The 24,453-nt window shown below is 38.7% G+C and overlaps 1 protein-coding gene across 2 annotated transcripts in view; it reads right to left on the bottom strand.

Moving 5' to 3' along the window:
• GLRA2 (glycine receptor alpha 2) overlaps positions 1–24,453 on the bottom strand; it is a 128,372-nt gene that overhangs the window by 17,227 nt on the left and 86,692 nt on the right. For both annotated transcript variants that reach the window (XM_010209301.2, XM_010209374.2), the window contains exon 8: positions 10,671–10,820. In XM_010209301.2, coding sequence (XP_010207603.1) covers positions 10,671–10,820 — 150 coding nt within the window. The remainder of the gene's footprint in view (positions 1–10,670; positions 10,821–24,453) is intronic.

Here is a 24,453-nt window from a genome sequence, read left to right as displayed (position 1 = left end):
CAACTAATCCTCTTTTGTTTTGCTAGGGAAATCATTACTAGAAATATTGGTGAGGCTACCTGGAGTGAGAAGCATGATACCCAAAAGTAAGAGGCTCAGAGAGAGAATTAGAATTAATACATTCTGAAAAGCTGAAGCCTGGGCATGGCAGGACATGCCAGCATGTGAGATCCTGGGGGAAACTGGCAATTACTAGGTAGACAAAAACACAAGAAATGCAGTGACCTATGTGGGAAACAGCTAATGTAGGGAGAATAATATCTAAAATATGTTATGTCTCCTCTACTTTTTCATCTTAGACACACACACACACACACATATACATGCACAAGTACCCAAGAAGGGACCTATCTAATGGAAGATTGACATGGTCTGAGAAAACTGCAATTGAGTAGCTGCATAATTTGACACTGCTTCTCTGTATAGGATGTGTCAAAAACTTGCCAAACTTGCAAGAAAGGTAATTATCTTCCACAAGAGCCAGTGGAAGGTTATAGGAAATACCTATACAGGCTGTTGGTAAAGCTGGGAAATTACTGAGCAAGAGCACAGAGTGATTTTCAGAAGACTTGAATATCCACTCATTTGTGTAAGTATCTGCAAACCTATGAATGTCCCCTTAAATTTTGCATGGAATTTTGGAATTTTGCATGCAAAATTTTTAAATTTTGCATCCTGTGACAGTGGCAGGGTCATCAACCTTCCAAAGTTATGACAGAGTACTTATGCAGTATAAGTACCCACGTTGCACATGCAACATGCTGGATCAGATAAATACATCTCGTTTCATCTGACTAAGTATGTTACGATGAAAAAAGAGTATTAGGACTTTGTACATCTTCCAGATAGAAAATACAAAGGGCTCTGAAAGAGTGCAGGGTCTCCTTATCTCACCAGCCTGTAGTGACATCAGACTTGATTAGACTTGGTATCATTTCCCTTGAGTGCCATACTCAGCACAGAAAAAAGCCTACAAGATGAAAATTCTGCAGATGGGGCAAATAAGGAGACACAGCACCTGGCTCTACATTGTGCTTTGCAAAACCTAAAGACCGTGAGTGTGATAAACTCCTTTGGTTTTTGCATAAACATCTGTTGTACATCTCTTTCATGTCAATTTGACAATAGAAACAAACCATATTAGAAAAGTAAGCCCTCTATGAAAGTGAAAGAGAAAGTTAACATAAGTTAACAAACAACAGATAGATTCATTTCTCAGAGAGTTTGTGCTAGAGAGTATCAGGGCTGCTATGTGCAGACACCTGCGAGATTTTTACATCCTGAAGAGGAAACACACAGTTTGCTTTACTAGAATGGCACGCAAGACCTCACAGTTGTGCAACTCAGATAATCTCTGATGGACAGGCTTTGTGATCTCTGTTAGTAGTTATTCTTTTGACAGATTAAGTTTATAGAGCACCTGAAGGCAAGTCTCTAGTACCAGCAGACTTGGGCAGGTTTAGCAGAAAAGTGAATGAGTCAGTCACAGGCAGAGCACTTCCACATGACTAGCAGAAAGAGTTATCTCAGAAAACTACATGGAGAACCATTTGAAGAGAGTAGGTGAGGCATGAAAACAAAGGTGTCATGTCCCCTAGGAGTCTTGTCATGAGACAAAGAGAAATTAAAACCTTGATATCTTACTAAAATAACTTAAACCAGTGCAAATAGATTATTAAATATGTGTGTACAAATGCACACGTAGTATCTGTATGAGGAATTGCATACACAAATTAGAAATTATATTATTTGAAAAGCCATGCCATTGCTCAGAGGCAGGGTCCATGGAGAAACTCACAAGTAGGATTCTGGACTTTTATCACTTCACGTGTTTTGGCAACTACGACAGCCCTTTCTGACCTTTACTATCTATTTCTCCAGGAGCTAAAAACATTCTGGCATGCTCAACATGACAGATATATTCAATCAGCTACTGGAAATCTGAGTTTTCTGATAGTAAGTTCTTAACGTTGATCCTGCTGTAGTAAAGAAGTGCTGTGTGGAAAAAGCCAGGGCAGTGCCGGCTCTGAGATGCCATGGGGAGAGTTCAGTCACAGAGAGTAAAGGTGGTTAAAATTTTAGTAACTAGTGGTTGGGCTTGGAAAGGAGTTTTCAGATGCTCCAAACTTGAAATGAGTCTTTGTGAGGATTCTTGGAAGACTCATCAACAAGCCCTCCCAATATGTGGAGTTTCAAGGTGTTTATTATTTCCAGTGTAACTATTGCTATTCTCCTCTTCTTCCATCTACTCCCAGTTGGCCAATTGCTTCTTTTGTGCAAGAAGGATTAGTGTTATTAAAAAAAAAAAGGAAAGAAAATCAGTCGATAAGAGAGATACTGAATGGATATTCATATTTACAATGAGTAACATCTTGCTCTAGCAGTAGATCGAGTGAAATAAACATGTCTGATCATTACATCAAACTAAATGTGTCAGACTCAGGCTCTGACTGATCAGTTTGCCATAAGCAATGGCTGCTAACTTGAACAGGAATGACTAAACAGTGGTGTTGTCCCTCTGGAAAAAAAAAAAAAGAAAAAAGAAACAAAAAAAAGAAACAAATGGCATCAACAGCATTTTTAAAAGTATTACAAAAACTGGATTTTACTGGAACTCATGAAGTTTTTCAGACCTTGAGACAGCATGAGGTTTCAACAGTCAGGTTAATACAATTTGGTTTTGCACAATGTCATTTGGACAACATCATTACAGAGTGCTTCACAATTAATTACATTCAAATAACAGCATCTATCCCCTGTGGAGAATGGGATTAATTGGGTCAGATGTAAATATGCATTTCATGGATCCTACTGAATACTTGCCCATCTCACCAATTTACCACGTAATTTGATACAACTGGTGTACTGTGCTCTGGAGATGCACAGGGAGAGCACAGTTGCCAGTTAGGGTAGAAATACACGGATACAGTAGTGCTGGTATTCTCAGCTGGCATTATGCTTGTCTCTAACTGCCAGACCCTTTCATTCTCTTACAGAAATACTAATTTATGTTTATTCATGCTGAGATACTCTCCTGTTGAAAATGAGGCTTGAGACAGAACTCAGAACTAATATTAAGTGTCTTGGAAATATAAGATCAGAAACTGTTCTCCTCCTGGGTGTCTTCACCCCTCTGATGGAAAGAGGACGTGACCATCACTGGCAGTGAGAAACGCTGAGACCAGGGCCTTATTGTTTCCTGATGCTGGGCAGAGAAGGAGTACAGATGAGCTACCCACAAGGAAAGAACTAGCTAGCCAGCTGTGAGGCAAAGTTGTTCACTTGACGCCTTGTGCAGTCTAAGCCTAAATCTTGGGACCACAATGGCTTTTCACACTCTTTCTAGAGTCTTGGGTAGGGACAGTTTAGTCTCCTTTTCTCGTTTTTGGTTATGAAACACATATCAGCCAATTATCAGACAATTTTTTCACTATCTTTTCTTTTCTATGAAATAAGGCAGACCAAAACATATCCAATGAAAGAATCATGATTTTCTAAAATAATCTGGAAAACAGAAGTTTGTGCCTGTGGCTGCTGCTTCTTTAAAAGTTTAAAAGCTTTAAAGCATCAAAAATAAGAACAGTTTCCTGTCTCTTTCTAGTTTCCTCTGCCCTATATTCAGTTTGCACTCTCCCCTAGGTATAATAAAAAATGAGACATTTGCACCCAGCTGGAGAGTATCTTTCATGATCAGGGAAACTGAAGAGTTCATTTCTGGCATGTTTCCTGCTGTTCACAAGTAACTACCAGGACAAATTCACTTGAGTGAAGTGGAAACGTCAGTCCCCAAGGCTTATCAGTTCAGAGTTGATATTTACACCAGGTAAAGTAACACTATGGAGTAAACAAAAAACCCCTTTTATCAAGTTATCAATTTAGCAGGTTATAAAGTTTATCAAGTACAGCTCCACTTCTACCTGTCCCAGGTAGTGAAACATACAGTCACTTCATCATCCCAGATCTGATATATTGTAATATTACTGTTCTGCAGCCACTTACAATGCTTATACCCTGTTCATATAATATTTAATGTTAAAGAGTAATTTGCTAAAGTATTTGCAAGCTGTCCAACATGAGTCATTATACTATAACATGTCCTACTTAGTACTCTGGTCCCTACAGTTTGATTATCTTTCCTATGCTCTTGTAGAGTACTCCTGAAACATTGCACTGCTCTGATCATTTCAGCAGATACAAAGATTCATCACTCTGCAGCCTTACCAACCCACTGACTGTTCTCCACTTCTCTGATTCCCACTACCTCTAGACTGGGCATTTTTTCCCCTGTCCTCATTTTTTTCTGTGGTTTAGGGGGTTTTTTTTGATCTCTAAAATTGTAATTTGTTCTCCTGATTTGGTTTGGGATGAAAAATCTACCCCATATAATCCATCATTTTATAGTGTCTGATGCTGTAAAACACATGAAACACAGATATTTGTTTTGATTTTTTTTAACTTCCTTCCTCTAATAAGGGATGGAAAAGCTTCCATTTCACTTTTCATGACACAGGTAAACAGGCCCTTATAAAATCTGAATTCTTTCTTCCATTGCTGGGTTTTTTTTGTTCGCTTTTCACTAGAAAATCTACATTTCCAGTAAGCTTTGTCTGTCAGCCTGTACAAACTGCTCTTAATAGATTTTTTTTTTTTAATCCATTGTTTGGCACCACTGCCCTGGTTGAACTGCTTCTTTTCTTACTGATTTCTCTTTCTTTGGGGACTCTTGTTTCTTTACACTTGTGCCTAGAGCTAGATAAGGTTTTATATCAAGATGTTTTTCTAGTTTGAGATGTGTTTATGCCTGTGTTTAAATGTTTAAACTCACTGTAGTAAGTCCATTTAATAAACAATGAAGATACTTCAACTGTCATTAACTAAGGCCCTTCCTAGCCTATGCATGCTTACATTAAAAAGGCAGACAAGGACATTCAGACGAAGTCACAAGGTGACATGGCAACATGTTGAAATGTATTGTGTCTTATTTAACTGGTTCTCTGTAGACTGTAACTTCAAGCTAAATGATCATTTTGATGTATTTAGCTTGTACTGGGTTTTTTTTTTTTTGTCTGCACAGTTACATTAAAGTGCTAATGCAATTGCCCTGGACAAAAAGAAAAAAAAAGTAACCACAATATCTTGAGGGTGTTTACAGCAGAAGCTACGTGCTCTTTAATCCGTTAAGTAATTAAGATGTGTGTGTGAGAGAGAAAGCCATTCAGACTCAGATTCCTGTTTTTCACAATGAAACCCATGTGCTTGAGCTTGCTCTGTGAGCACCAAAAATAGCTCAGCAAAAAGGGCTTTCCTTGAGCACTTCCATAATTCACATGATGCGGCACCTTACATAACACGGGGCGTGCACGTCATCCCAAGTGTGGCACACACGGGTGCCAGGAGGCAGAAATTTCCAGTGGAGACAGGAGTATCAAGCCTTTTAAAGGCAAAGTCGGTCTGAAGGTACTGATTTTTTTCAACAGGCAACTGTAGAAAATGTTAGAAACTTGTTTGGGGATTCTGATGGAGGGATTTCAGTATGATTAAAATGGCAGATATGGCCTTTGAAAATCAGTGAGTGGTGCTTCTCCTTTTTTAAAGATGTAAATACTGTATTTTCTTGACAGTCAGAGTGACTTTTTTCGGGCATGTAGAGTACCTATCTCACAACCAGCATCTCCATCCAGAGACCATCAGTTCTCTAACACACTCAATCATGTGCTGCCATCTTTGCTTAGTGGAGTTATGCGCTGCTGCTGTAACCACTTGGTCTCAGGCCCAGCTCTTTTTTTCATTTGGAAACACCGTTTGTGCATTGCTTTGCTAATCTGCATGCATGTGAACCTCTTTGGCTGCGGCATTGTTGTTTGTATTGCTCTGTGTTCCCTGCACATGGGATTAAAGTCCGTCACAGCCTCCAGCTGCACAGTTTTTCCTTCAAGCTATAAAGTATTGCTTTTAACGCTTACGGTTCCAAATTTAACCCCTATTCTTGGTCACAGCGGTAACCATCATGCTTGTAATTTAGAAAGTCATCTCTGGGATGATGGTATGAATACTAGCGTACTGTGAGTCATTTTGACTGCTGATCATATAACATAATAATTACTGTTTTCAAAAAGGAATGATTGAACCTGTGTAAACAGTTCTGCTTCCCTGTAGATCCGTCATTTTGAAAAATAAGCAGATCTTGTTTGATTATTACAAGTCATATATTAAAAAAGTTATTTTCTTTCACATGGTCTGACACTATACAAATTTAGATTTTAATATCATTTAACTATACTACATTCTCAGTACCATCAGACTCATGGATTCTGTGGGCTGTATTCTCTCTATGCAAAAATTAATACCATGATACACAGTTAATAGGCAGCTGTTTCTCTCAGCAGTGAAGTATTGCTACTGATGGATGTATTTCACTCTGAGCAGGAAGACTACACAAATCTTTAGGACAAGAATTGAAAGCTTCCTCCAACAGAAACTGCATGGAGAAGGCAGACAGGTTGAAGCATTGATTACCTGAGGATATAGGAATTTATTCTGTATGGGAGATAGGAACAGGTCCTGGCAGTGCAATCTTTTCTAATGCAATGACAGGTCAATAGTTCATCTGTAAATACAATTTCTGGACCAGCAATGATAGAACCCAAACTTTCCTAGAGAAACATTAACCAATCTGATTTTTCTCTTAAGAGAACAGGTGGTTTCTTAGGTGTCTTGGGCTATTATACAGTGCTTTGAGGATTGCAGCACTAAGAGGAATAAGACCCAGCAGAAGCAGCAACAAAAGCAATGACAGAGATACAGGCTTACGAAACTGACAATACGATTTTTTTGTGTTGTGCAGATCTAGTTGCTGGTGCCTATTTTTTATCTGCTCCAATTAGCACTGAATAGCACAGTATAATTATTCAATCACCCCTCTTTTAGACTTCCTCCTCTTGACTATGACTTTTAGGTTTTCATTCATTGTAAATCCTTGGTCCGGGGAGCAAGTCAAACTCCCTGCTTGTGAGGCTTCTTGTGGCATCACAGGCTATGTTACTATGTTCTCCTCTGCACATAAACCTCCTTCTATTGATCAGAAAAGGACTAAGCTGCAGCTATGGTAGCACTGTTCCAGAAACCTGTGTCATGGTATTTCTCCTCTGTCCACCTCTGTTCACATCACTTCCATGGTGGGAGTTCTCCAGAAGAAATCAATGCCAGTGCAGCTCCAGCTTCTAGGGCTCTGCAGCAAAAGTACTGCATCAACACGGATTGTCTATGTACTGCCCTGACCGTACGTGAAACATACAATATTCAAAAGCAGAGGAGAGATTTCTCCAAGTTTTCCTTAGAGAGAGGATAATTGGGCCTTACACAAACCTTAGCTAGACTGCTAGCACTTTGCGATTGATATGACATGCAACACTGAGTACTTGCTTGGACTGGTTTTATAGCTGAATGGCATCAGGTTTTCAGTGACAGTATAGTAATATTGGTCATATCTTCTAGAGATACCCTGATTTTTTTCTTTTTATGTTGGATTTTTTATATGAGTAAATACAATTACAATACAACACAAATAGAAAGACAAAATTATACTTTCTACAATGGAAAGTATCCAGAAATTAAGAAGTAGAAGAAGAAATCTTCTACTGCTTGACATCATAGCTCTGAAAGTGAACAATTTATTGCACTGCAAACCTTCTATCCTTATTTTGCTGTGTAGCATGAACTAGGGTTTTTGCTTTGATTTTGAAAGCTCCTAATTCCCTTTACAGTGTACAAATCCACTGAAATCATCTGCATCTTATAATCATACAACTTTACAGAGCTTGATCAAAGTCAGGGGCCCATTAAAGTTCAAAAGCTACTCAGCAATGTTTTTATTCTGGGAAATTAGGCCCTGAAAGATTTAAATCCTAGTCCCATTTAATTTAAATGGATGTATTTCATTTCTCACCCACCACTACCAAGCAGTGAGCTGTATACTAAAGCTCATTTCTCTCTCCATCACTGATTTTATTACCTCCACAACTCACCCATAATCTGGATCTATCAGTTCTCATCTGTCGTTTGTGATCTACTACAAGTTACACTGTGCAAAAGATTTCAGCCCCATGGCTCTTCTCCAAGCAAATGAAAAGAAACCAACGAAATAAATACATTTTTTTTCATCCATAGCTATTCATACTCCACTAAGCAGGGCTCAGAACATCACAAGGAGGAACACTGCAGGTTGATGGTTCAGGAATAAATGCCATACCAATAAAAATTATGCATACTGAATGTTATTGGAATATGCTCATCTGAACGATGACACAATGTGGGATTTACTTTATCAGGGATTTCCTAAACTCCTGTCCCCGCCACATTCACCCTATATTCATACAGGACCAGACTACTAAATATACATGCACTTTCCTTGGGAGGTTTGGAATGAGGATGGCACGAGCCAACCATGGAAAAAAGCAAGCACAAGGATGGACCACAAGAATGTACAACATGAAACTGCTGTTCATGCTGGGGACAGTGCTGTGTATTTTGTGGGGACATTTAGCAAAGAGAATACAAGAGATTACTAAAGATGTCATCCAAATCATCCATTTTGCTGATTTATGACATCATTACCCATACTAAACTCTCTCTTGTTTTCTCTTTCTCGCTACAGTTTTACCCTCAAACTTGAATTGCCGATCTGATTCACTGTCCTGTAAGCTGGTGACTCTTTGTTCCGCAAGCCATTCATGCGCCGCACGGACTCGACGCTTTCATTCCCAACAGTCATAGTCTGTGCCTGTCCCCAGAGTGTCAGCATAGATAGCAGCAGCAAGAATGAGAATAGCACAGCGGTAACACAACGACACACATACACAACACGCAAAGAGAAGAATGGCTCAGTTAGAGAAGACGGTCATGCAAAACAACGTGAATTGCTTTCAAGGCAAAATAAACCGAGAAAATAGCAAGAGACAGACTCAAGTAGAGAGACGCAGAAAACATCTCCTAAAGACACGGCCTTAGTAACGTTATTTCCCTACTTTGAAATTCATGCAAACAGATTAATAGGAAAAGTGAAAGCAAGTCTGTGCAAATCAATAGGTGCCTCTTACTGCAGCAGAACATTTCCTTCTATTTAATTAAGACATTACCCATTTTGTAAAAAATCCATGTACCAAGTGGCTTAGGATAAGCACAAGTCTTCTGGTAATTTGGTTTTAAATATCTTTTTTTTTTTTTCTTTAATAGTCACCAGAATAATCATTCCCACAGCAGTTGAATGATCACTTGCATTGGACCAAAACCTCACTACCTTTGGGTGATGCCACTGGATACTGTTACTTACCGATGGTGACTTCTTGTCTACTTGCTCATCTCTAAAGAAGACATTGTGTCCAAAACTGAAATTACAGACCCCCAGTGGCAGCTTCTACTGCTGCCATGCTGCAGTTGGAAACAAAGGCTTCCAGTCACCATGCATCTGTCATGTATACCTGCAGACAGGCAAGTATTTCTGCTCTCTCCTGTAATCTAATCTTAAAAAGAGTCTCAATTCACTTGACAATAATATTGAACCAGAGAACAGCACTGGATTGCTTCCCAGAGCATTCATCAAATATTACATTAGCTACAGAACATTTATTAGACAAACTTGTCAAAACACAAATGCCCCGTGCCATTGTTGTCATCCCCTTGGAAAGGAAACCATTATTTGTGGTTTGAAGCATTTGCAGAGCTCAGGCAAATATTTATTTCACCTAGCAAATGCATATGTACAGCATAAACCTAAGAGTTTCTACCGATACTGCAAACTGGTGACACAGACAGAGGAAGAATGAGGCCTTTATAGTTGTGGGAATGATTGTAATGGGACAAAAATTCATTTTCATGTCTATTCTTGTCTTTTCATTTACAAAGGAAAAAATCAGGAAAGATGGACAGACATTGTGAAAATATTTCTAGACTGACATTTAGGCTAAAAATAAAAACAAGCCTCTCTTCTAGATTTCAGTCACTGGTATAAAATTATGTGATAATTATACTCACAAATAGGCCTTTGGTTAAAAATATAGAGTTTGTATCAGTGACATACTGTGAAATAATAGACTCTAGAGAGGAAATGGTATTAATTCTTCTCTTTTTTAAAGCTTTTTTCCTTGGTTTCAGCTGGGAAAGATATCAGTTGCTGATGATCTAAAAGTGAGAGCAGAACTGCTGGTTACTCTGCAATGGGCTACCCTAAGGAATCTCTCATTTTACTATGACTAGTTAGGGTAGAACTAGAAAAGATGGCACTCTGGTGTATGCTGATATCAGCACATCTGAATGCTAAAGCAAAAATATCAGTCCTCTGTTTATGTCATTGCTTCCAATGGTTCCTTGTCCACTGGTGGGTGCCACATAGTAGCACAACATTTCTAAAGGCAGATCTGCCTCAGCAATTGCAAGAGGATAATAAAATTATTAGAATTAGTGACCAATGTATTGACATTTATTGATAACTTAATAAACTGTAAATAAAGCCAGTGGCCAGTTATCAGCTCTTTATCAAGAAGTAAATCACTGAAAAAGAAAACTTTAGAAAGAGACTCTCCTGCAAGGGCAAGAAGGCTGAGGTGAGAAATCAATTGCACATCAGCCTGCTATGAGAGTTGACTCAATCACCCCCAGTAAAGAAGCCACTGTACCTTGTTTTGCCTTCTTTGCCTTCTCCGAAGCCTCAGAAACTCCTTGTGCTGCCGTGAAACAAAGTTGACTGCTGCATATTCCAGTAGCGCAGCAAAGACAAAGAGAAGGCACACGGCCATCCAGATATCAATAGCTTTTACATAGGAGACCTAGAAAGAAATAGGACACAGCATGTAATATTTCAAACTTCTTCATAAGTTGAAGATATTGATGTAAAAAAGTAAACACTTTTCTGCACAGCATGAGTGCCAGTTGTTCAATGAGGTGTGTTTTTTCTTGGTTTGCATTTTTATTTGTTAGTTTATTGGCTTATAACAAATAAATAACTCAACTATAAATAGACAGATGTGTTCACAAACAATACCTAAATTAGAAGATATTAACCAGAATACTTACAAGTATTAACACTCATTAAAACTCACCATCACTTACAATACTTATTAATGCTTACAAATATTTGAAAGGTGGATGCCAAGGGGATGGGGCAACACTTTTTTCTGTAGTGTCCAGTGACAAGAATAAGGGAAAAAGCTGGAACTCAAAAAATTCCACTTAAGGAAAAACCCATTTCTGGGAAGGATGAGGGAGCCCTTGCACAGGCTGCCCAGGGAGGGTGTAGAGTCTCCTTCTTGGACGTTTTCAAAACCCTCCTGGAAGTGTTCCTGTGTGATCTTATCTATGTGAGCCTGCTTAAGCAGAGGGATTGAACTGGATGATCTTTAGAGGTCCCTTCCTGCCCCTACCATTTTGTTATTCTGTGATTCTGTGGAAAAAGAATTCTAGGAAAATTCTAGAAAATTCTAGGAAAAAGAATTCTAGGAAAAGAATCAGGATTATTATAGCAAAATACAAGTGCTCTTATAGTCACAATTGCACCTTATCAGAAAGAATATGAATACAGGATGTGACACAATATCTGTTAAAAACAACTCTAGAAAGTTTATATTTATCACCATTTTCATATTTTAGGTACCAATTACCATATTGATTAATTAGCTATTTTTGGTATCCATAACCTCAAAGTAAACTCAGGATACTGTGTCCTAGGGGTTGATGAGACTTTACCGATTAAATATTCATTCCTAGTTGTCCAACAACTCTAACAGAAAAGCAAATCTTCATAGATATTATCTACTACAAATATCCAAATACAAGATGCCTCTCTTCTAGTAAAAGCATATTTGGTTTCAATTGGCAGTTCCACAATAAAATTACGTATATTATAGCACTGCAATGTCAAAAGATTTTTATTATATTACCCATACTGGGGCAAACAGTAGTCAACTAATGAGCTACACACTATGCATATCAAAGGCACGTTGTCCTTCATAGCTGCATTTGGTCTCTGCTTGTCTTTGTCATCTTGCAGTTTTTAAGCAGATATCTTAGGATTAGGCAACAGCAGGTTGTCTCTTCTGTCTGTCAAGTATGACATGCAGAGTGGAATTAAAATTATCTGACTTTTAGGGTCTACAATGTTTATGTGATCTAGTTGCCCAAACTATTTTGATACAAATACATTATCGGATGAAGAACAGGCATTCCTAGGATGTGATCCATCTGAATTGGTTTAGAGATCTTCTGAGAATAAGATGAATAACATCAAAATAGTGCTTCTTCATCTTCATGTCTGTAAAAACAAGCTTAGATCCACTGTCTAAATAGAAACATATGGAGCTTTGCTCAGTTGTCTAATTCAGAGCATCGCATACTGCCACATTAGGTACCTAGCTTCCATTTGCTAATCCAGTCAAGCACAAATCTCCAATATCATGCTAACCTTCTCCTTTGGATAAGTCTCAGATACCCAAAGTCACATCAAATTGTACCACCATACAACTGAATCAAGATAAGGAAAATGGATCATACTTAAACATTGAAAAGATTATAATCAAAGGCCTTTAACATCTGAATAATACCCTGCAGGCCAAACATTTCAATGCAGTCAAAGCATATAGTGGTCTGAAAAAAGAACAGAAAAGGATGTGCTATGCATCTAACAATCTAGGAGACCAAACCTCCACCTTGGAAAACCCCACCTCTACCCTTTGCACACACTACTCAAAATTACTTTGCTCTTATGGTTGTGGCTACCATTTCATTATAAAAGGAAGCATTTTGCTCCTATTTACTATGTGCTTGAATAGTATCACTTTTCAAGGTCTGTAGGACATTTAACGTTTTTTTACCGCAAAATGGAATATACTGCACTATGTGCTCCAGCAAGCAATATGAACAGAGGAACTCTCATTTAAAGCATGGCAGAAAGGATACAGAGCTCCATTCTGCAGATCCTGAATACTGAGTAGGACAAATTAGAGGATCCAAGTACTGTTATTCAGGCTACATCACGGGAACATACATTTCAGTAGCTAAGGCTATAGTGAAGCTCCAAACTCCCATGTCCACAGTATAACATGCATAGGCTGAGATGGAAGAGGAGAATTTAGCAGGCCAAGGTGACGCTGTGAATCTATGCCTTTCAGTTTGATACATAGCAGGTATGCATTTCTCCCACACATAAAAAAAAAAATTACAAGTTATATCTTTATTGAGCAGCTGTGAAATCTAGTGAAAACTCAACAATGTCCCAGACATTCTGTGCCATGGGCTGAGGTGCAGTAGGAATCAAGTCACTGCAATTTGTGTAAAATGCAGCTGAATTTAGATTGTTTGGTACCTTCCTTGAAGGGGCAGCCTGTTTTCCTTTACAAATGTCCTTAGGAGATGTATTAGACGTGCTTAAACAGTTGAACTGTACTGCCAGAGAAAGCACAACGCTGGGAGCTGAAGCTGCAAGAATCAGCATTTCTGACTGTGCAAATCCTGTCCTAGATGGCTTAAAGTAGGGAGGGCAAAATAATAATGGAAGTCCTGAGTTAGCCTTCCTGCCAGTTATACAGTGATGCCATAATTGGCGTCCACACAATAGCTGAGCCAGCTGGATTATTTTAACTCCAGACTGCTGGCCTGGAGTCAGAGGATCACAATATACTTGGCAGGTACGTAGCTTGTTTTATTGTTTAGCCATTGCCATACCATGGCACAGCTTTACATGAGAAAATAGAAAGCAATTGCTTCCAGTAACACTGTAGAAATAAATAAATAAATTGAAACGTCCTGCAATGAGTGAAAGCCGAACCCTTTGTTTTCAAATCACTGTATGTAATTTTATCTATGTATCTCCAGTATGTGCAGAATTATGCTGCTAAAAGCCTTAGAACTGATGCAATTTTTTGCAAGCCAGACTGTTTTATAACCACCCCTATGCATGGAAAATGACATGGATCTATTATACCAAGCCTAGGAGGGCCTCACCTGGTACACAATTTCAAAGAAGTCCTAAAATGAGTACCCAGTGTTTAGACCAGAACTTTGGTATCTAAAGCATGTACAACAAAAAGTTTCAGTGGATTTTAGGGTCTCTTGTCTGCACTAGCTGACTTGAACCTACATCTTCCTTCAACTAGCAAATGGTCTCATCTAGCAGACTATGAACTGATCTGAAGTGGACCTCTCTCAACCAGCCATTCTGAAGCTGTTCTGTCTTGTATGAAAATACTTTAAAAGTGCATAGGCTTGGGGATGAGGAACAGTCTCCCCCTTCCTAGATGCCAATCTTAATCACTGGAATCTGAAGTAATTTTCCATGTCCCAAACAAACGCAGGGACTTTGAAGCCGTATCAAAGAGCATTTCATGGTGCTTGAGCAATTTCCTCAGTGAAGGAGTGCAGAAAGGACATGATATGTACATTCCAAGTGAGTGCTATAGACACTTGCCCACTAGATGTAGTTTCTTCCTGCAATGTCTCACATATCAATGAGATGCTTTTTTATTGGAGCTTCTTAGCGATTTCTCACCTATCTCCACAGGAAGCTCTCCACTTGGTAGGTGTCTCATCCTAGGTTCTTATTTCTCCTTTGCACTGTACAAGGAGCCTTTCACATCTAATTTTCAGGTGTAAAAAAAATGCTGAGTGACATGCCCGTAGGAGCTGGGGCCAGCAAAACTGAATACTTTGTGACATTATAGGCACAACCAGTGCTTAGGAGGTTCTTCCACCAACCTCAAAAACAGTGTTAACAGCTATGGGCTTTTTTCCAGATCACAGTATAGCATGAAAACTTCTATGCTCGCTCAACTGAAAGGCTTACATCATCTGCTTTGGTAGGAACTCAACAATCAATATTGTATCTCCAGCTTCCTTAACTGCCAAGTCTACACTTCATAGTCACTACTGGGAACATGTAGGACAATATAGACCCTGATTTTTTTATATAAGGTTTTGTCTCACCTAGCTTAAAATGTTGTACATGTGTCTTTTAAAATTAATGACATGAAATAAGAATTTTTAGGACAAAATGCACCTAAGTGGAGGGTAGACATCTATACTATAGTCAAACGAACTGTACCCTAAAATGCTGCTCTCTATTTTTTTGATGAGTGGAGTTTTGAATGACTATTTCAGGTTTATATAACTGCTTGATATAGGCCAATTTTTCTTAGATAAAGCTTGTGAATCATCTCTGATAGCTAGTATCTTGAAATAATCCTAAGCAGAACAGAGCAGAATAACAGAAGTTACCCAACAAGCCTAAATAATAGTGACTGCTACCTGAGCATTTGCCACCTTTTCCACAATTTTACTTGCAGGGCAAAATGCAAGGTCTGCAGTAACACTACAAATTCAGATCTGACATTATCAAGCTACCAAGTATAAAATGAAAAAGCAGCGGTGATTGTTTTTTTCAAAGGCAGACTTTGTAAAATTGCCTCTGAAAAGCCCGTAACCTCAGCAGCACACTGGTTTCATTTACTTGGCGATACTTTTAGAAGTCAATATCTGAAAATTCTGTCTCATTCAGTGTTATTGTATTCATAGAATGTGAACCCACTGCTGAACAAAGAGGGTGTCCTGGTGACAGAGAATACAGAGAAGTCAAAACTACTGAATGCCTTCTTTGCCTCAGTCTTCAATGCCAAGGCCAGCCCTGGGGAAACCCAGTTCCTGGAGGATAGTAGAACAGCCTGAAGAATGGAAGGCTTTCCCTTGATGGACAAGGATGAGCTTTGACATCTGTTGGGCAAGCTGGACATCCATAAATTTATGGGACCTGAAGTGATGTACCCACAAGCGCTGAGGGAATTGGCTAATGTTATTGCTAAGCCACTCTCCATCATTTTTGAATGCTCATTGAGGACTGGTGAGGTGCCTGAGGACTGGAGGAATGCCAATGTCACTTCAGTCTTCAAAAAAGGCAAGAAGGACAACCAGGGAAACTACAGGTTTGTCAGCCTCACCTCCACCCCTGGAAAGGTGATGGAACAGCTCATCCTGGATGCCATCTCAAAACACATGAAGCAAAAGATGGTTATTAGGAGGAGCCAGCATGGATTCACCAAGGGGAAATCCTGCTTGACCAACCTGATAGCCTTCTATGAGAGTATAGCTGGGTGGCTACATGAGGGGAGAGCAGCGGATGTCATCTATCTTGACTTCAGCAAGGCTTTTGACACTGTCTCCCATAACATCCTCATCAGAAAGCTCAGGCAGTGTGGGTTGGATGGACAAAAGCTGGAACACAAAAAGTTCCACTTAAACTTAAGGAAAAACCTCTTTCCTGTGAAGGATGAGGGAGCCCTGGCACAGGCTGCTCAGGGAGGGTATGGAGTCTCCTTCTCTTAAGGTTTTCAAAACCCTCATGGACACGTTCCTGTGTGACCTGATCTAGGTGGATCTGCTTGAGCAGGGGGGGTTGGACTGGATGATCTTTAAAAGTCCCTTCCAATACCTACCATTCTGTGTTTTTTGGTTTTTTGGTTGTTTTTTTTTTTTTTTTAATTAGCTGCTTCATTTTTTACTGTGTGTTACAGAGCTTCCCCTGCAGTGCTGTTTTGGTGGGAAGGGATTTAATGGCTTTCACCAATAAAACTGTAAATTATATCAATTATTCAGATGCTCTGTAAATGTTTTAGGATCAGCTAATGAGGGAACTTTTTCAAAGTGAGAGCTGTCTACACCAAGAGCCAATATGATAAGGCTAGCATAGTAAATGTGAGAAAGCAACTCCTTTCCCTTTATAATTTTCCACAGTTGTTATTTGGCCATACACCCTATGTAAACAAAAGATCAGTTTATGCTCTATACAGCATATATATACTGCTGAAGCATCAATGACCCTAGTGAAGTGAAATGAAAGTCCGAGGAGAATTACACTGTTCATTAAGGCATTGCAAAGATGAAACCTTCCACTTTTCCAGTGCTTTTTATTTTAGCACTATAACTCTCTCACAGCTTCTGGGTACCTTTCAGCATATCACCATGTGTCACCACCAGAATGAAACATGCTTTTGTGGAGAGAAGCCAGGGGAAAACATGGTCATGGGTCCTGCAGCTGAGCAGCTGTCATTTGTTGACATTTGTGAATCAACCCAAATGTGAGCTCTATTTCTGCTACAGTACCAGCCTCATGAGACTCCAGACAACTGCTTCAACTCTCTGGTTCTGTCAAACAGGTGTAGAAGGGAAACAAAGACACATTCATTCTCTCCCAGAGGTCTACCTTGTGAAAATAACTTCAGTATGCAGTGTAAAATACTCAATCTGTTTTAAAAACTATGATTTCACTTACTTTGGTTGATAAAATCTCATGAAAAAATATATTTGACTTGTGATATGAAGATCTGAACCGCTGTTTTGACACAACACCACATCCTAGTCAAGATATTTTTAAATAGGAAAATTTTTGGCTACTGGGAAAGGTTACAATTGGAAATCAATTACTCCTATGCAGTAAAATAATCTTGGGGGAAAAGTTTCAGAGAATTTTTCAGATTTGATTGATTTAAATCAAAAACACTAACATGAAAATCTGTTATCATAAAACTCATTGGATTTAAATATTTGCATTTCAAATATTGAATTAATAAAGAAATTGATAGCTCTTTCCTGCATATCACCTTTATATAACTGAAGATGAATATTTTTAATCACAATATCCAGGTAGGTAAGTTTATCAATGAAGAACATGCTGTCAACTTCTATTAGAAGGAAAGTATTTTCCTCTTGTCTAAATTTTACTCTGGATCTTTGTTTTCACCCAAGAGTTCTACCTCCATGAAATTTCATCTAAAACTAATTCATCACAAAATGTAAATTGCTTTCCCAGTCCTAAAATCTCAGTCATTTTATATTATTTGGTTGTTGGAATACTTTTCAGTCAATTATCCTTCACATCAAGAAGTTTTATAGTCATTGTGCAATACCCTACTGGATTAGATCAACAAGAATTTTTAGCTATAGTGAACACTATGGCATAAAACAGAAAGTATTTTAGATTCACCAAGCTTAAAATTAATAGCATTCATCTCCTGGTAAGGAAATCCTCATGAAGTATTCAGCAGAGGGCAAGTAAAACAACTATCTATCACACCCAGCTTTGGGACTTGCTCTTGAAAAGGACTGTTTCTGCAGGGAAGAGAATGAAAGCTTTCATCTTTCTGACTGTGGTAAATGTGTGTCTCTTCAAGAATTTAATGTCCACATTCTTTCCATAATATACTTTCTAATGGAAAAGGTTAAGCTACATCAGAGCTACTATTCTGTTACTGGAAAACAAGCATTCAGAGTATGGGGCAGATTTTGACAGATGGCTCATCAGTGAATGAGTCCTTCATCAGCTCACTAACTGCATTGCTAGGCATCTTGGGAAGACAACCAACTCGACTAGCAGCCTCGTTTCCTTTTGAGATGAAAGGGGGTTAAAATAAAGTCCTAAATGTCCCACTCAGGAACCAAACTTTTTTTTTTTTTTTCTAGAAATATCTATTTCATGGGTAATTTTCAAAACAAAACAAAAAACAGATATGTAATATTTCATTTAAAATCAATGAAGCAAGCTCTCCTACCCTTCCTCCATTATTCAGATCCATCTGAAAGTATCCACCTAACTCAACAGGGACTCACAAGTTGTTCCAGTCACCCAAAATTGCCTTTTTCAGTGAATAAACTAGTCATCCAATTATTTTTGCTCTATTTTTGTTGCTGGTTCTGCTAAATCATGAGATGTTAATCCTCCCACCCACTAATGATGCAGAACTAAATGCTGACTGCATTCAAGCAAGGAAAAGTATGGAAACCATTTGTGGTTTGTTTTTCCTTCAAAGATGAAGGAAAATTTTCTTAAGTTCCTTGAAGAGGCTCAGGGTTTTAAGGTATTTACAAAGATGTTGATAATAAACTAAACATGAGCCAGCAATGTGCCATCGTGGTCAAGGAGGCAAATGGCATCCTGGGATGCAAGAAGAGTGTGGCCAGCAGGTCAAGGGAAGTTCTTCTTGCCCTCTACTCTGCCCTGGTGAGGCCTCATCTGGAGTCCTGTGTCCAGTTCTGGGCTCCTCAGCTCAAGAGGGACAGGGAACTGCTGGAGAGAGTCCAGCACAGGGCCACCAAGATGATCAGGGGACTGGAATATCTTATGAGGAAAGGCTGCGGGAACTGGGGCTGTTCAGCCTGGAGAAGAGGAGACTGAGGGGAGATCTTATCAATATTTACAAATATCTAAAGGGTGGGTGTCAGGAGGTTGGGACATCCCTTTTTTCTGTTTTAGCTAGCAACAGGACAAGGGGTAATGAGATGAAGCTGGAACACAAAAAGTTCCACTTAAACATAAGAAAAAACTATTTCACTGTGAGGGTGACAGAGCCCTGGCAAAGGCTGCCCAGAGGGGTTGTGCAGTCTCCTTCCTTGGAGGTCTTCAAGACTCGCCTGGACACGTTCCTATGTGACCTGATCTAGGTGAACCTGCTTCTGCAGGGGGGTTGCACTAGATGATTTCTAAAGGTCTCTTCCAACCCTACAATTCTATGATTCTATGTTCAAGGGGATGCCCCTGGGCCAGGGTAAGGAGACATGATCACAGGCATGCAACATAATTCACCAGTACAGCTAATAGCTATTTTTTTGGTGGTAACTAGCCCAAGATGCAGTAGATGCAGTATCGTTTTTTGAATGGTGACTGCTACTGCTGTACTGCTGTTCACTTTTACTTCCACTGAAGCAAGTAGCACCCCACCTTCAGAGTGGGGCTAGCCTACAAGAAACTGCAGGTATTATCCACACTTTGTGAGTTTCTGTAACACATGGCTAACACTTGATTCAGATGACGCAATACTGTGTTATAGTACCTCCTGCAGGATGTGATGAAGTGAGCACCGGAGACTGATATTTCTTTAAATTGTGTAGCTGTATTCTATATGAGACATTACAAAAAAGTAGAATTGTGTTCCAGGTGAAGGAAAGCCATTCTAGACAAGGAATAAAAAGTTTATTTTTATCATGGGCTGCATTTATTAATATTTTCTGAGCTTTCTTCTCAAAAAACATATTTACACCTTTGAAAAAAATAATCCCACAAATAAAGAATAAGTTATAAGACTGATGAAGACAAGACTGTTTGCTTTTCCTTCCCAAGGGTGTATGAAGTATTGATGTATTCATCATATGTCATTTTGTGTAATCATATGGTATAGTTGCCTTGTATTTCCCATTCCTGACAATTCATTCTTTCTGTACAGGAAATTTAGACAAGATGTACAATTTCTACCTCAAAAGCCCTTAGCTTCCTTGAAAACAGTATGACTTTTTCAGACATAAAGGAAAAAATCCAACTGAGCAATAGCTTAAGGCAGTTTTCCTAAGCAAGAAGGTTACAGATGAGAAAGCAAAGGTTTTGTGTGTTGGGCAGGTAGTGATGTTGGTTCTCAGCTCGGGAGTGAACTGGATGATTTTATCAAGCATCAATAATGCAGGAATGGGCTGGCCTCTGCTGCTGGGAATGAATTAATACTAATTGAAATTGTAATCAGAGTCAAAGGCCCACTTTTGCAAACAGATAGTCAACTGTGTTTAGTATCACTTTTCAAAACAGATGACAATATAGTGGAAATATCTCCTCTATCTGAAGTGAGAGCTCCAGTCTAGCTCAGGCTGCTATGGAAATGGTTAACAAGATGATGCAGATGAGCAATGCTGAGCTACTTGGAAAAAGGAGGTCCTGATGACACTCTCCAAGAATTGTGTTGAGTTTACTCCCCACACAAAAAACAGCAGAGTGGAATTAGGAATGAGCAGATTCACATCAGAGTGTGCAAAGTTTCAGCACACAGATGGACCAAATGATAAAGGCACTAGTTATTTCTGCCTATCTCTTTTCAGACTCTTCAAAACTATGAAAGAGAGAGAGATTAAAAAAAATGCAAATTCCTCTGCTCACCATAAATTAGGTCTTCCACTAGGGCACTGATGACTTTTCTCATCCTGAATATCACACTGGTCAAGAACAGGTCAGATAACACCACCATTCTCACCAGCTGAGCCACATCTTCAACGTTACATGGGGATAGGAAATTGTGGTTCTTGTCACTCTCCCATGTGGTGGCTTCTCTGCCCTCTTGGGAAAAGGAATCTGTCTTAACTGCACAAGAAAACAGTGTAGTAGTGTTGCACATCAAGAAGCAGCCAACCCCATCTGGACCCCGTGTCACAGCTAGAGGTAGTATGGTTTTGTCAGATATCAGTTGAGCCAGCAAGACCCTCAGTCTATGCTTGAACTGTCTCAGAAACAGACCTGCAACACCAAGCATTGTCTTCTCACCATTAATATTCTGCATATCTCTGCTCTTTTCCTCAGTCTCAGTTTCTGTTTTGTCTTTTTCTGTCTTCAAGACATTGGTCTTGAATAAGAGCTCATAACCATTTGAATAAGTTGTTTTCTTTTTTTCTTCCAAAACAGCCAGGTTTCTGGTAAATATTTCTACAGTCCAAGGGAAAGAACCATCTTCACGCCCCCACAAAAAAAATAGGAGTCTCCGTGCACATAGACTCCCCACAGGTTAATACAGTGTCTCAGTGCCCCATCAATTATTCCTTTGTGTTTGGCTTGTGAAGAAAGGCAGGCAGAAAAGCAAGTTCACGTTGACAGAAAAAAAAAAAAGACTAAATAATACCAGTTTTGTGTCGTTTCTTGTATAAAGACCAAAGAAAGTAATCAACAGATTGGTGGAGCCATGGTGATCAGTTTATGAAGGTGACAAATAAGGATTGATTTCCCTGCTATAAGGAAACAGCTTCTTATTGTTAAGTAATTGAAAGACATTTATCACACAGAAACACCTCCATATCCAGTTGAGATCAGTGCAAATTGAGAATTACATCTGGCTGCATTAAGACAGGGGCAAATACATATATGGGCAGACTTTGTAGTTAGATGACAATACCAGTCTTGGATCTCATTTACAATGGAAGTTCTGGTTCTTTTGTCCTCTTTAATGTCATTACATGCCCACTTGACTATTTGGGCTCTAGGTAGTAAATTCTTCAGTAGATGAGAGCTTGGATATAAGTCATTACCAAGGAGAAAAAACTAAGAAATATTGAAGAGGAGCCACAAAACCACAATTGCTAGCGAGAACCACTGGCAAGGATTTTGCAACAATGTAATAAAATTAATAAGGAGAGTAAAACACTGTACTTACTAAAGGATTATTTTTATTTAAGATTAATTTGAAATAAGAAGTCAACATGGTATGTATCAGAGCACAGTCAGAGTGCCTACTTCTAAAATGTCAGCTTTTCTGCTGAGATTGAAATTTGCCTGTTGTTTTGTTTTGGCTTGTTTTGTTTTCAAACAGAGCATTAAGCATTCAGGTTCAGAAAACCCTTTTCATTTCCTCTGTAGATTCAAAACTGCCTTGGCCACCTCAGGTGAAAAGTAATAATTTGTCTCACCACAGCTATGCCAGACAGTTACTACTTCTGCCAGCCAGTTAGAAAGAATTGCACCAAATTGCTTTATTCTTTGACCTTTGAAGAGTTCACTGACTCAGTGCATGACTGTTATCAAATAACAAGTCCGGATTTCATTTTTGTAGCAATAGGAACTAATTTCCTTTCATGCAAAGCAGGTAACAATCACAGAACCGGTGAATGGCAGTGTAGCTGCCATAATCAATACCAAGAACATTTATACCTAAACACACATTTTTAAGTATTATTTTTCCATTGGATAGCATGAAAATTTTGCTCAGGTGACTGCAGAACATTCTACAACATCCTCCCTGTGCTGTATTTCCTATTGTAGTCACAACTAAGTGAACCATTAAAAGTGATCCAATTCACTGAACCAAACAACAAAACCTTAAAACTAGAAAAAGGATGCCTAGGGCAATATGCCTTTTTTTTTTCCCTTTCACTCTTCGTCCCTGCTGTTTGTGAACAGAGAGTTGATTTCCTAATTTTCCCTAAGATTATACTCCTAAATTCTGGATTTCTTAGGAGTTCCAGCAATGTAATTTGTTGGAAAAATGCATTTTTTATTTTTTTATGACTGACAGTCTCTCCAGATTAGAAATGGGTAAATTAAATTAATCCTTTGGTCAGAGAAAATTGCCTTACCAATGCTAAATACAACATCATACTAAAAAAAACCTGAGAATGAGATGCTTCATTATATTATTCAGTATCTCCATAGGAATCTTGATTGATTATTACTTGATCAGTTACTTACTATTCCTGAGACACTTATCATTCCTAATGACTACTCTGGCTCTGTATTTTTAATTACTACTTTCACCTGATTAAATTGGAAGGGAAAAATGTTTTATTTGTGAATAATTTAAGCAATGTGTTACTGACAATAACAATGCAAAAAATAGATTTGTATATTCAGTCCATCAAATTATTCTATTTCTATCTTTGGGGGAAAAAAAAAATAAAAACATGTCCCTAAAACAGATGTCAAAGCTGACATCAAAGAAAACATAGGCTCAGGAGGGATAACATGGTCCAATTCCCATTGTAAGTGTGAGTGACTCATATTTCATGTACAGTAAAGCACTTAAGGAAATGCAGAATTGAAAGAGGATGTACAATGGGAATAATAGAATATGGCAAAGGTGAAAATGTATGTGGAACAAAATTGATGGTCTGAATATTAATAAGCAGAAAGAAAGAAAATAGGATAAAGCAAGCAGGTTAAAGGAAAGAAAATGGAATTCAAACAAAGGGGAACTAAAGGGGAAGTAACAGCAGCCATTTAGCAATATACAGACAAAGATTTTATTTTAAAAAAAAGTTAATTGAATCAGTTTCCACATCCTAAAGGGATCACAACTTACACATTGATATAAATGTACCTATCATACATCCAAATTAGTTCAAGCCCTTAGGCCTATGACTTGGCTCAAGCCTTTAGGCCCAGGACCTAGATCAATGCTTGGTGAAACACAGGTTGCATGTCCAGACCGCTATTTTGTGGAAGCTCACCTTGCTTTGGATGGTGAAGAAAGCCAGGGGCTTCATCCTTTCCCATGGACTCCTGCAACCAAAAACCCACCTGATCCACTCTGTAGGTCTCACTAGTGAGCTCGAGACCATCAGTCTGCACTACCTCTTTGGAAGAAAAAAGCTAGGACTGAGAGCTCCTATTGCACCAGAGTTTGTGGTAGAAGCAGACCCACAAAGCAGGCTTGAAGCTACTGGCAAGTAATGTCTCCTCTATTTTTCCTATTCACATTCTTTGAAATTTAACAATCCTTTTGTTCTGTTTACTAAACTCAGGTAGTACTCCCTAATCAAGATCTACCTGTTCTTTCAGATAGAGATGTCTGACCAATTAACATTTGTTAAATTGTTAACTGCAGTATGTTTTCAATCACTTGTGGAAAACCAATCATATAATAAAAAAGCAGGAAACTTTGGCACAGGAACACATCATTGTAG

The sequence above is a fragment of the Colius striatus genome, chromosome 1, assembly GCF_028858725.1.
Source record: "Colius striatus isolate bColStr4 chromosome 1, bColStr4.1.hap1, whole genome shotgun sequence".
Classification (NCBI taxonomy): domain Eukaryota; kingdom Metazoa; phylum Chordata; class Aves; order Coliiformes; family Coliidae; genus Colius; species Colius striatus.
The sequence above is the reverse complement of the archived record's forward strand: the minus strand, read 5'-3'. Positions and strand labels throughout refer to the sequence as shown.